Source organism: Orcinus orca, chromosome X (assembly GCF_937001465.1).
Source record: "Orcinus orca chromosome X, mOrcOrc1.1, whole genome shotgun sequence".
In the NCBI taxonomy this organism is placed as follows: Eukaryota; Metazoa; Chordata; class Mammalia; order Artiodactyla; family Delphinidae; genus Orcinus; species Orcinus orca.
Genome location: NC_064580.1, coordinates 128,496,470 through 128,510,421, shown reverse-complemented (window position 1 = coordinate 128,510,421; position 13,952 = coordinate 128,496,470). Strand labels below are relative to the sequence as shown.

At 43.0% G+C, this 13,952-nt stretch overlaps 1 protein-coding gene and 1 long non-coding RNA gene across 11 annotated transcripts in view; one reads left to right on the top strand and one right to left on the bottom strand.

Moving 5' to 3' along the window:
* The window catches only part of MTM1 (myotubularin 1), a 98,361-nt gene that overhangs the window by 63,821 nt on the left and 20,588 nt on the right, over positions 1 to 13,952 (bottom strand). For 6 of the 10 annotated variants that reach the window (XM_004284092.4, XM_033413547.2, XM_049705025.1 and 3 more), the window contains 3 exons: positions 9,086 to 9,158; positions 6,411 to 6,483; positions 4,638 to 4,732 (listed from right to left, as the gene is read on the bottom strand). In XM_004284092.4, coding sequence (XP_004284140.1) covers positions 4,638 to 4,732; positions 6,411 to 6,483; positions 9,086 to 9,148 — 231 coding nt within the window. In that variant the 5' untranslated portion in view covers positions 9,149 to 9,158. Of the gene's footprint in view, positions 1 to 4,637; positions 4,755 to 6,410; positions 6,484 to 9,085; positions 9,159 to 13,952 lie in introns of all 10 variants that reach the window. The other 4 variants (XM_033413544.2, XM_049705026.1, XM_033413542.2 and 1 more) reach the window with 2 other exon arrangements.
* LOC125963122 (uncharacterized) overlaps positions 1 to 13,952 on the top strand; it is a 72,665-nt gene that overhangs the window by 55,760 nt on the left and 2,953 nt on the right. The window lies entirely within an intron of this gene.

The window sequence follows — 13,952 nt, the reverse complement described above, 5'->3', positions numbered from 1 at the left end:
AGAGAGAAGTGTGCTGCGGGCCTGGGAGCTGCAGAAGCTTCCACCAGGCAGTGGAAGGGGGAGTGGAAGCAAGAGCAAGAGAGGGACCGTCTCCACAGCCTCTGTTCTCGCCGGGGCTCCCAGCCACCTCCCCATGACCACCCTCCAGGGCCTCTGTTCCTTCTTTATTTCACTGAACCTTGCAACATTTCACTCCCTTGTCCACTCCCTTCCTTCTAGAGATTTTGCTCTTCTCCCCACTTCCACCAAAGCCTTGTCTTACAAGCCTGTCCTCTGCTCTGACTGCGGCTTCTTCCTCTCCCCGCCCCGGAGAGCCGGGCCCCCCGAGGCTCCCTCCGCAGCCGCATCTCTGGTGGTCGTTTGGTCCCCTCAGGTAACCCTGTGGCTAGACCCGACTGTTACGGACACCCGTATGCCCATCACTTCAGCACCTTCAGACTCGTGTTTCCAATGGCTCCTGAGCCATTTCCACTTCGCACTCAGCAGCTGTAAGTCTGCACATTCAGACTTGTCTCCCGGGGCCTCAGCTCCAACCCACTCCTCCTGTGATGTCTATTTCCACGAATGAGAGCAGCTGCAACCACTCAAGCCCCAAACCACAGGGATCACTGTCGACTCGAGTCTTCCCTTCGACTCCCAACTCCAAATGCCACCCAGATCCTCCTGCCTGGCTCACGGCTGTTCCCTCCTTTCTACTGCAACGTGGGCTGGATTAGGACCTGCTCGCCTGGAAAACGGAGAGCACTTCCTGGATGGTCTCCCTGCCTCCAGTCTCCCCCTCCCCCAATCTGTCACACACGCTGCGACCCGACCTCCCTTCCTGCAATGCATGTGTCGTTCCCCACGTGACACGCACACTGCTGAATGGTGACTGATGACATGCTAGAGGCTGGCGAGGCTTCCAGCTTCGTCTCCTCCCTTCCCCTCCACACTCCCTCTCCGGCATGTCCCTCCGCCGCTGCCGCAGTATACAGGGCCCCTCCATAGCCCTAGACCCGCAACGCGCAGAAGCGCCCTGTGGAGCCTCCTCCCTCCCGCCCTCCTGTCCAGGAAACGGTCCCCGTTCTTCGAGACTTGGTTGGAACATCACCTCCTCTACAAGGCATTCTGTGACTCAGCGTAGAGTTAACCCGCCTCTCCCTTGTAACCTCATGGAACGATGCACCCGCCGTGGGCTCTGCCACTACACCACACGTGCTCATCTCCGTGTCGCGCACCCGGCACCGTGGCACTCACCCGGGCGCTCAGTGAGTGTTCCTGGGATAAGGATACGGCCACATGAATGAACAAAGGGTTAATCTGTCTTTCTCACCCACCACAGCGCCTGAGCCCGAAGTATTCCTGCGAGGGAAACTGGAAGCGGTCTTGCCCCCGGGGAGTCCACAGATGACAGAGTATTACAGGCCTAAATAGCCCCACTGGAGTCGCGAGATCGAACGCAAGCCAAACCCCTCAAGGTCAAAAGGCGGCTATGGGATTTCTCAACGCCAAACGCAACGGTGGTGTTCGGGACCACCAGGTCTCGCCACCGGTGAAGGCCAGAGAGCGTGACAAATAAATACGGCTGAATTCCTTCCCTGCCACATGCCACGCTCCATCCTAGGCCTCACGGCTCGGCGGCGAACAGACACAAAGCATCCCCGGCCTCGGTCAGACGGGAAGGAGGCAAAGCAGTGAAATATCCAAAATAGGAGGCAGTGGCAAGTGCTCAGGAGAAACAAACAAACATGGGGGGAGGGGTTTGGGACCTTCAGAGCCGGTGGGCAGGGTAAGTTTCCCAGCAATAAGTGTGAGCATGGGGGCATGAACACAGAGAAGGAGTGAGGCCTTCGGCGGAAGATGGCGAAGCCTCCAGGGAGGACATGATTTTTGAGGTGGCTTCTGAGGGACGAGAGGGCATCCAAGCCCAGTGAACACAGCCCAGAAGGGCCTCAGGTGCTGGGAAGGGGGCTGGGGCTTTGTGCAGCTGGACAACAGCACGGGGAGAAGCAGTGTGAGTCGAGGCAAGGGAAGTCAGAAGGATTTTTCTGCCACACGAAGGAGAGTGGATTTTATGCTGCGGGCAATGGGGATCCAACAAGAGTTTTCAGACTGCAAAGTATGCTGCTCAGAGTGGAGGGGGGAGACCCCAAAGGACGCCCAGGGGAAGAAGGCCGCATGACAGTCCAAAGACCACGGTGCGTCTACTGGCCGGGACATCAGGGGCAGGAACCTGCCCTTGACACCTGACGAAACAGGACAGCTGACTCCCGAGGCAGGCCGTGCTCCCACTGCAGTGTTTACATACCTGAACCACACAGGTGTCCGCTTCAAAAGGCCAGTGAGATGGTGGCTCTTTGTCAAACACATGAGAAACATTCACATTTTGCAGCAGAATCCACAATTAATGTTCTTATTTAGGACTTTGAGATACACTATGATGACTGTGTTTTGAGGCTTCTGCATAACCACCCAAATGGCTTGCTTTATATGATGTTTTCTGCCATGAACTGCTTGTTTTTAAACTTGGACTAAACGATGTGGCCAATTGGTCAAAATATTTATGTAAAACTTGGTAGAAGAAGAAAAAGATTAGCAGTCAGCGTCAAATGGGCATTTTATTCACCCGCTCCGCGCTAACCCCTGGCCTCTGGAGTGCTGTATGAAAACGAAATAAATAAAGCTGGCCAAGTGTCGCCCAATTACAAAAGTAATGTATGCTCACGCCAAGTGGGAGGAGGAAAACAAAAGCATACGTAATTCCACCGTCCAACTATCGCAAGTACTAAACCTTTTGGTGTATTTCTTTCTGGCCTCTTTTCGACAGATAGTTTTTGTTTGGTCTCCACAGTTGAGATCACAGAACAGACACAATCTTGTCACGGCACCGCAGTTTAAATAATTTCCCCAGTTCATCACTAGTGACAGCACGAAATGGAACCGGGCATGTGCGGCTGGTCAACAACTTGCTCTAATTCGATTTTTGATGATTCTCGCATATATTAGCACAAAATCTCTCAGTGTGTCCCAATTTGACACTTGGAAGCTGTACCGAACGAGTCTCACTTTGGCTGGCCATATTGTATTGTATAGTACAGTATAGTATAATGTTATATAATGTTATATTATACTTTTGTTCGTTCAGCCTACAGGTATGTTAACTTTTTAACCAATCCCATCCAATTACTGGATCAAATAAACTTGAGCCCCTGTAAAGACAGACCTCTTCCATCCTTCACCGATACAACTGGCTTTTATGAAGTAACTATTATCTACGCTCAATTTTACATTAGTGGCTTCACTCCAATATCTTAGCCGATTAAGACTACTTCAAACCCCTTCCCCTTCCCTTTAACCCCCTTCCAAGTTAAAGGCTTGATACCAGTTACACAGTCTGTCAATAATACTCCCAACGGGTTTCTTTCTTTCCTGGGTACGTAATCATCTGTTCAAATGATAAATTCTACAGTTGTTGCCAACTGTTGCCAAGGGTTGACAACCAGCTCACTGCTCTGTTAATTTCCAGAATCTTCTTTCACATTCTGGAAAACTAAAACATTTGTTCAGCTCCAGTCTTGCTTAGAAGCCTGAAGAGAGTCACATAAGTAAAATGCCCAATCTCAGGCCCATGGGGGTCTAGGAACACTACAGAAGTGGGCTCCCACAGCTAAGGCAATAACAGTAATAAACAGCATTTTTCAGAATTCGGACACAAAGATGAACATAATTTTTTAAAAATCCAAAGGTGCAAACTAATCTAGATTAGAACTGTCCTGAAGAAACTCTGAGGTAAAAAGCAGTCAAACAAAAGCTAGATTCCCCCAACACTCCCAACATCTCCTGCGTTTAAGCTGATGTTGGGCTCCTCTTCCACGTGCCCCGGCCCTATTTATCCCTCCTCCATCCAGCCCTTCAAAATACAGCTGCCCCTTCAGGCTGGCCTGGGCAACGGCAACCCACCACAGGCCCTTCTGGGACAGCCTCAGCAGCTGTTCATTCATTCTTTCCCTTCTGGAGCATCTCGTCTCCATCACGTGGTCCCATCGATGGACAATTCGTTGAAATACCATGGCAAACATCTTATGGCCACGGAATGAGAAGGTAGAGTGGCACTAAGCCACAACATAGTCATCCTAGTTCTAAACTGCTACCTGGTGTTCTGTAATTGAACACTTGGAAAGTTCTAGAGCAGTGGGCCTTAACAAGGGATTCACATCAGATTCACACAGATCAGCATCCTCATCTGTGATGTTTTAAAAAATGACCGCTGTGCCTGGACCGCAAGCCTGAACGTTCGGATGCAGTACGTCATGGCGTCTGTAGTGGCTGCTAAGCGCCGCAAGTGGTTCTCATCGGTGCTTCTGGTAAAGAACCACTGTTCTACACCTAACTAACTTCTCCAAACTAGCAAATGGGTACAGTTACAAAACTCCCCTCCCCAGATTATCAAGGACAAAACTTATTTTAATTCACTCTATCCCTACATAAACAGGTGTTAGTGTTAAATGAGCTTTGCATAAGCCAAACATTGAGAGTTGAGAAGCAAATATACCCCCGTGTTAATCTGACCCACAGTCAATCTTGCAAGGTAGAAGAGAAACAGTTTAGCATTATCTTTAACAGTTAGGGTCATCTTTATGGTCTTAGATTCTACTTACCGTTTCCAAACTTCTTAAATAAAGACGATAATTTGTGATGTAAACTCTTCCCTTAATGGGGCCATTGAAAGGACATATGTAAATAACTTCTTTGTCTATTAAGATAAAAAAAGTACCCTAAAATAATGGAAATATATACCAAGATACACAACAAATGGCACTAATTTAATAAAACTATTTGGCTAAGAATAACTACAATTAAAAAAAAAGTCACTGAAAAGGTCTAAAGCAAGCACTGGCAATGCTTCTACGTTACCATGCTAGGTCGAGTGGGGCTGCCACTACCTAGGGACGAGGTGAGAACCGCTGGAGAGCAGAAGTGAAAGAGGGTACTGACGCTGCTACCCTCAGGTGGTTGTCGTCAAGGTAACTCGTGAACTGCAGACTTCAACCAGAGGATGGCAGTTCACATAGGACAGTCTCACAGACTCACCACCAGATCGGCTTTGAGGTCTGCAAACCTCTAACCACACAGAACATCATGATGTTTTTAATAAATGAGTGTCAGCAGTAGAAATGTTTAGATAGTCTATTCTTCCTCTTTTAATAGGCCAGAGAAGAGTGGAGCTAGATTCATTTCACATATTAAGTGAGATGAAACAGATGGCCAAGAAATTAGTACATCTTTGGTAGAATCAAACATAAGGAGAAACTAAATCAGGAGAGTTGAGTTGTTATAATAAAATATATCTTTGTCTTATCTTTCAAGGATGTCCTTGAATGTGTTAATGGCATTTGTTTATCTATCTATTTATTTATTCATAGTAATTTTGAAATCCCTTTCTCCTCAGGTGCTAAATGAAGAGTACCCAGTAAGGCTATTTCATGCTCATTCAGTCGGTTAGTACCTCAGTGAAGGTGCTGGCACTGATACAGAGCACCAAAACTTTACGAATGAAGACCATCAAAAGTAAGCTATCCTCTTTGTTCTTATCCAGAAATTGGGATGGACACACGCCACCGGTTTCCTTTTCAAGACTAGGATCACGTGTGCAAGTCCGTGGACATGGACTAGTTTCTCATGGTGCATGGCTAACTCATTCACACAGGTATCACGTCTATGACCTTAATCTGATTAGCACCATGCTTTCAGCCATTTAAGCTAAACAACCCAGATCTTAGTCAATAAAACGAAAGGTTCTCTGAAACAATGGTAACTGTATCATCACCAAATGGGAATCTGAGAGGGGGATGTCGACTCTAATAAAAAATGTGAATGCCCACAACATGAGCACTTCGCTTAGAAGCTGTCAGGTGCTTCTGGATTGTTAAGCCAGAACGATCTAGTCTTTCCGAAGTAGATACCTTCCTCGTAATATGAATTTATAATGAAGAAAATAAGCCAACAATCAGAATGTGACATCAACATAACTAACTTCGGCTATCTGGCAAATCAAAGGTATTTTAAACCACTGTGGTCTCCTATATTTCAAAGAAGACAATACTTGGACTTTAAGCCTCTGAGTTGAGGCATTTTAAAGCATACATCATAGACTGGAAAACCTTAATACCATTTTGTTCTTATCACCTCAAACCATAAGAGCTTAGAGCTCCAATAAGAGACTTTCAAGAGCTAATCCACATTTCTTTTCCAAAATAATTCTGTCTTTGGTACAGAGGAAAAAAATATCACTATCCCAGAGAGCGTGAAGCTCTTGAGAGAACTCTTTGATCAAGAAATGTAACTTCTAAAGAGTCCGTGGGATTGAAGCCACCTGACCCTGCTGGACCTCTCATCAATGTACGAAAATCCTAACTTCACAGGCTCCTTACCAGTGATGCGGGTTTCTCCTGGAAGTCGAGGAAGAGCCTCACCGATATCCCGATTAACTCCATCCCTAGAAGTCTGGAAACAAAATGCTGCCATCAGGAGTAATGACATTACATTTGCATAGGATTTTGAGCAACCAAACAGAGATATCGTTTTCAAAGAAAAAAATTAGAGAAATAGTGACCATTACAGAAAATTGGCACAGAAAATCCAAACGACTAAAAACTAAACTTAGCATTCAACATTCATTAGCTGTGTTAACTTTCAGTCTGTAAATAACATTAGCACGCTTTTCAATGATATTAATTAAACACCCCTTCCAAGCAATTTATAGTTAACAGTGTTCAGGAAAGTGATAAAAAGTAAATATTAAGTGTATTCTATAGGTACACATATACTGTGGCAGCTTTTTTTTCATATTAAGTATTTAGTCCTATTTTGTTGAGAGAAGGAATGAAAACTTGATTTCAATAGGGCCTTAACTGAGCAACAGTAATTACAGCATCTTCTCACGACACCAGAAAATACCAGTTACTACACACTGGGTTTCCTATTTTATTGAGATCTTTCTTCATGTAGGTGACTAGATAAGAGGACGGGGTGGCCTGTCATTGAACTTTTGAGCCAACAGGGGCCTTGGGAACCATCTACGCACAGATTCTTCGCGTGACTTTACTGCGTCTCTAGGCCTGGCTCCCCACGCATGGTCCTCGTTCAATCACCGCAGCCGCTCTGCCAGACAGGCAAAGCATTAGCCACTAAAAGTGAAGGTGAGTTCTGAGAGGCTCATTTGCCATGTGACTTGGATGCCTGGGAAAGGAGTCTTTCAATCTATTCAGCCGCCCCAGCGGATCAGTGCCAGGCACATCACTAACATCTGTTTGGGCAAAAGGTTTTTTCATCGCTGTTTTTCATTCATTTTTTTCTAGTTGTTTTCCAAAGTCACGCTGCAATTATTTCATGTGTGAAGCTAGTAATCCTTGCCTCAAAGGAGTTTCGTGAATATGAAGTGAAACAAACTACACAAGCACACTTCTGAGAATTACCAAGGGCTACGCAAATGTAAAGTATTCTGAAACAAGAGAAACGTGGCTTGTGTATTTAGGTGAGAGATAAGCTGTCAAAGAGGGGGGCTCTGCTGGATTTTTAATGGTTTTAGTCTTTTTATTCAGGTACAAAGTGAAAATTCCTAGCTAATTTTCAACATGTTTTAGTGCTTGTAAGCTAAGCATTTTATAAATCAGAGGGTAAGGCAAACTGTCCCCAGCCAGGAATGCCTTCTTCAACGAGGAGCAAAAACCGCACGTTTTATATAAACGATAAGACTGCAAAGAAATTATCATCCTCCTTTAACACTGCCTCAAACTAAAAACAAGTATAACGAGCAAATTTAATATTCATACAGCCTTTAAATACCACAGTTCTGGGTCAGGAGAAGAAAGCGTAATTCAGCCACAACATAAGGGAAACAAATGTCTATTAACACAGGAAAACATGGGATTAACAGATGTACTTTCACAGTAGAGTAACGTTACACAAGGACTTACAATTACCTTCTTGAAGTTACTCTTGTGTTTAGAACTGATCCTTGTACCATAACAATACTAAAATACAATAAAGACTTTTATAATGGGGGGATGAAAAGGTCCTTACAAACATGACACAAAAAGCAGAAAATATAAGAAAAGACTGATGATGTGGTTACATAAAAATTTAAACCTCTGTATTCCAAAATCCAAACACATAAATATAATTAAAAGGCTAACAGTAAACTAGGAAAAAGTCTTATATGTTATTATTATATGTATTATAAAGAATAATATATATTACTAAGAGTTGATCATCATAATTTATAAAGAACGCTTATAAGTCAACAGAAAAGGATACCCCAAACACCCCAAAACACAAATAGGCAAAGGACACAGACAGCCACTTCACAAAACAATTACAAATGGACAAGAAATACACCTTTAAAACAAAACAAAACCAAAAAAAGGTACCCTTGTTAGTACTCAGGGAAATACAAATTAAAAGACACTAGTTGGCTCCCTTCTGATTGCTTGGGTAACTCTCTACACTGCTTGTGGATGTGTAAATGAATCTCTCTGGCGGATAATCAGTAATATGCATCAAAAGCCTTAAAGGGCCACGAATAAAGCTTATTTAAAATTCCTCCTTTCCAATAGTTGTTCCAATATCTCCCTCTAATTACACAATTTCTCCTTGACACTTGGAACCATTTTCTGTTAATGCTGTATTTGTTTTGGTCCTATAACTCTTTTATCCTCATAATTAGAAAATAACACCAATATTTAGGAAGGTGTTAACAGCCTGTTCAGCGGGCCCTGGCTTCCAATCTCTCCTTCAGAAAGCTTTCAGGGGCAAGAGATTGCCTAGTATCTTAAATGTAACACTGGAAGTAGTTCACAAGTCAGAGGTTCTCAAAAATGAAGTTATGTGAAAGGATTTACAAACAAAACTCACTGAACACACATAAGATAATCAGTCTTTTACTGAACAAGGCGGGTTAATGAAACCACATGTATCACAGAATTTATATTATGTGAATAAATAATGAAATTAATAATTCAAGAAACCCAGAATGAGCACCTAATATTCAAATACGAAAGGAGAAATGAGAGAAGGAGGCACAGATAAATCTGAAAACTCAACTTACCCTCTTAATAGACTCATTCTCCAAGGAGTGTGAATTATATTTAGAAGTCGGTGCAGAGGCCATACTGGAAACTCTACCAAGAAAGACAACATTCAGTATCAATGGAATTGTATGCAATTTCAAACATACTGCAATTGAGAACAAGCAGGAGTACGCTTGACAAGCCCTGTTTCCCTCGTAGTCTCCAGCGGGAATGAGACACACGAAGTATCAACCACAACACAGCTCATGGGAAAGAGCTCCGATGAAGGTGCAGGGAACCGTGGAGGACCAGAGAAGGGGGAGCTCAGCAGAAGACACCACACATGTTCCCGGAATTTTTATTCCTAGCCTTCAAACTGTCATGGGAGAAAACTTAATGTTCACTAATTGTGCAACAGGCTTCAAATTTCCACATTTCTTAATTTTTAAAGACAGTTAAGAGGCAGCCAGGCGGAGTGATAAAAAGGGGAGACTGCTGAACTCACTCTTCTTTCCCCTTTAATAATTCTGTTTTCTCTAAATTAAGGCAAGTTAAAGTGGCATGGATTTGATGGAAATCAAATTAGGAAGATTTGATTTAATCAGCATTTTCTAGGGAAAGTATATACTTCATTTAAATAAGGCTTATTCATCACAATTCAGACATAAATGAAACCATCATATTCGGAATACATACAATACCTTGGTAACCCAGGGGTTTATTTAGACTTTTGAAGATGATAGCAACAACAGGAAACTAAGTAGTGCTTTGGTTATTTTATTTATCAAAGTTAATGACACCGAGAGAGACATACGAAGTCACTGGTGGTTAAACCACATCCAATTCAGCAGGTGACTGTGGATATTTATAGGATCTTTTTTGCCAGGCTCATTAAAAAGACCAACCACTCACTAACAAAATATGCCACGGAAAACATCACTACCCCTTGGAACAAAACCTAGTGATTTGATAGCTGTGCACTGCTGTTCAATGTCCTTAAGTAAGGCCTGAGAGGTGAAAGAAGATGCAGGTGAGGGTACCCATCAGGACAAAGAGGCAGCAAGATGGCCAGGTGAGAACAATCTTACAAGATTAGCACCGCCAGGCTTCCTCCACCACAGCTCAGCTCTCCAAGGGCAAGACTGGGGGTCCATTTGGGTCAAGGTTATCTCCTGGCACACGATGACACTCATAACTATTTGATGAACGAATGACTGATTATGTCCAAAACACACACTATTGTGAAACATGATGATGCTCTGAGCTTGTGTATCAGTTCACCAAATCCCAGAACACTGGAACTAGGAAACTACTGCAGAGGCTTAAACATGAACACTTAGGGCAAAATAAAATACTTCTTTATAGAAAGGAATACTAAACTTAAAAGACCTGAAACTATTAAGAGGTAGCACGATCTAAAATTAGAAATAACTTTTTAAAAAAGACTAATGAATAACTCTAGAATGAATTAAATGCAGACAAAATAGTTCAGACAATACAGCCTTGGAAAAAACCTCTCTAATCGTAAATTCAAGTCCAGTCAAATAACCCATTATTCTCTGAGACAGCAGAATGGATGAGATGGACTGGATAGAGCAAGTCAGATATTTCTGCCCTGAAATTATTCTACTGACTAAACAATATTACATATTTGGGGGATTTTCATCAGGAACGGATATAGAATTACTTTTAGTAATCAGATGCTATAATATTTAAAACATTTTTATCGTATAAGTCAATGTCTTCAAACACATGTTAAGTTATTACTGTCAAGTCAACATAAGACATTTCAAATGCTGGGTTATATAATCGACTCAGTCTTCACGGTCCTGTTTATAAACCATAAAAGAAAGATGAGTCTTCCTGTTTTCATCAATCCTCATTTAAAAACTTCAATTTAAAATGAACTAAATAGGGACTTCCCTGGTGGTCCAGTGGCTAGGACTCCGTGCTCCCAATACAGGGGGCCTGGGTTCAATCCCTGGTCAGGGAACTACAGCCCGCATGCCACAACTAAGAGTTCGCATACTGCAATTAAAGATCCCGCACACCGCAACTAAGACCTGGCGCAGCCAAATAAATAAATATTTTTTCAACATAAATAACATGAACTAAATTTAACAGAGGGAGGTCCTCCTTTTCCCCTTATTTTTAACTATCTGATTGAGCTATAACTCACCTACTATATAACACACCCCTTTCAAGTGAACAATTGAACAGTTTTAAGTATATCTGTAGAATTGTACAACTATCACCACAACTGGTTTTAGAACATTTTCATCACTTCCCCCCCAAAACCCCATACCCATTAGTAATCATTTATCACTCCCCATTCCCCCAGCCCCTATCACATATTTGCTTTCTATCTCTATAGATTTACCCATTCTGGATATTTCATATAAACAGAATCCAATAATATGCAGTCTTTATGTCTAAAGCCCTCATTTTTAGAGTTACCCTAGAAGACGCTACTATTAAAAGCTGGATTGAGTACAAAGCTGAGAAATCCAAGGGTCTGGGTAACATGGGTTAGTTCCATGATGAGGTTTGCTTTCAAATGTCACCAGTGAGCCTCTCTTTGTTGAAAGGTTGCAACAGACCCTTGAAATGTACAGGAGCTGGAGCAGCATGACACTGAACAGCACAGGTACTGAGCCGACTCCATTCAAATCCCGACTGTGCAATTCACTATTTGACCTTGGGTAGATTATTTCACTTCTCTGGGTTTCGGTTGCTATTATCTCTATCTTACTACAGCATAGTTGGGCAAAATGAAGTAATACACATGAAGGGCTTAGAACAGTACATGACATATTTGCTAACAAATTATTAGCATCCTTTTCAATAATGAAATGATAATAACTGAATGCTGACGCCACAACCAATTCTTCTACAAATTAGGTCTGACCCTAGAAATACTAGGAAGAAAGTTAACTACCACAGGGACAGTGCATGGCCAGTGGTGATCTAGCTATATAAGGCTTCTCTTGAAAAAGTACATGGAGGGACTTCCTTGGTGGCACAGTGGTTAAGAATCCGCCTGCCAATGCAAGAGGACAGGGGTTCGAGCCCTGGTCTGGGAAGATCCCACATACTGCGGAGCAACTAAGCCCGTGCACCACAGCAACTGAGCCTGCACTCCAGAGCCCACGAGCCACAACTACTGAGCCCGCGTGCCACAACTACTGAAGCCCACGCACCTAGAGCCCGTGCTCCGCAACAAGAGAAGCCACCGCAATGAGAAATCTGCACACCACAATAGAGTAGCCCCCGCTCACCACAACTAGAGAAAGCCCGCATGCAGCAACGAAGACCCAACGCAGCCAAAAATAAATAAATAAATAAATTTATATTAAAAAATAAAGTACATGGAAATACTGTCTCATTTGGACCCTGTGCAGAGTTGTAGAAAACGTACTAGATGGGTGAGTGCAGGCCCTGAGCTGTCTCTAATATCCATATCTTCATCTATAAAATATCTCTGTTGGTCTAAATGGGGTTCAATAATAATTAGAAGCTATAGTAAAGTTTACAAAAGTCAGCTACCCTTTTGGTTATAGTGTATTTTGCCCCAAACCCCTAAAGATCAAGCTTCAATCCTTTTTATTTTAAAAAACATTGAATTTGGGCTACCTTGGCTTTAAAGTGAAAACTGAAACTTAATTCCCTATATATATGCTAATTTCAGGAATCTAACCAAAGGTAGACTTCTATCTTTTTTGATCCTGAAAAAAACTTTTGTGATGATTTAAGCCCAGTCTTCTCCTATTACCGAGAAGATGGCAGGAAAGCCTAGAGAGGGTACTATGACAAGACCCCAGCGTTGAGTCAGTGGCAGGACCAGCTCTAGCTGACATCTCCTAACAGGGCAGTATCCTTTCCATCCAGGGAAAAGTGAGTCCAAGTGATCTCTATTTTTCAAGAAACCAGGTTGGATGAGACTGGTCCCAGTCTCAGTAGAGAAGGAGTTTTAGAGTAAGAAACATAGCTAGGAAAACTCATCTAGGCAAGCAATCTCTGAGACCCCCCACACACAACCCCTTCAAATAAAGCTACATAAAGGTGGCATTATTTAAAAAATCAAATTTTAAAGTTACAGCATGGCCTCAATTGTGTCTCTCTTTAAATTCAAGCCAACTAACCTCAATGGTCTCATGGTATCTCCCTCTGTCCCTCTGTGTCCCTTCACCTCTCTTCCCCCTCTCCCTCTGTCTGTCTCCTTCCTCTCTTTCTCTCTCTGCCCCTCTCTCTCCCTCTGTCTCCTTTCCCTACCACTTACCACCTTCCAGATAACCTGTTGTTACTGTCCACCCTCCACACCAGAATAAAAGCTCCCACCAGAATACAAGCCCCTACCAGAATACGAGCCCCCAGCAGATGAGGATTCTGGTCTGTTTTACTTAATGCTGCAGTTACAGCACCTGGTACAGTGCCTGGCACCCAGTTGGTACTTAATAGATATCCATTAAATGAATGAATGAACTGGGCTTTAATAAAGACTCAGCCAAAAAACTTAACTGTTGTTTGCCCGATATTTCACTTAAGTCAGAAATTTATGCAAGCTTAAAAAAAGGGTAAAACCAATCCTTGGCTAATCAAGATGCTCAAGGCACCATGGCTCCGCACAGCAGAATGGCATTAACTTCTGGCGCCTTGAAGCACCATAAGGAACTCGCACCAAAAAGAACTACCATCCTGCACTACAGACTTTACAATGGAATAGATATTTCAAATTAAGGTACAAAGACCTCTTCCCCCACGCCCTTCTTCCAGACTAAGAAACCGCTCCCCTCTCCGTTGCATATGAAAAATAGGATTTCACAAAACACCTGCGGCAGACGTAACTATAAACACTCTCAAATAAATAAGGACCATTTTTACCCTTACCGGAAACATCTAAAAGCA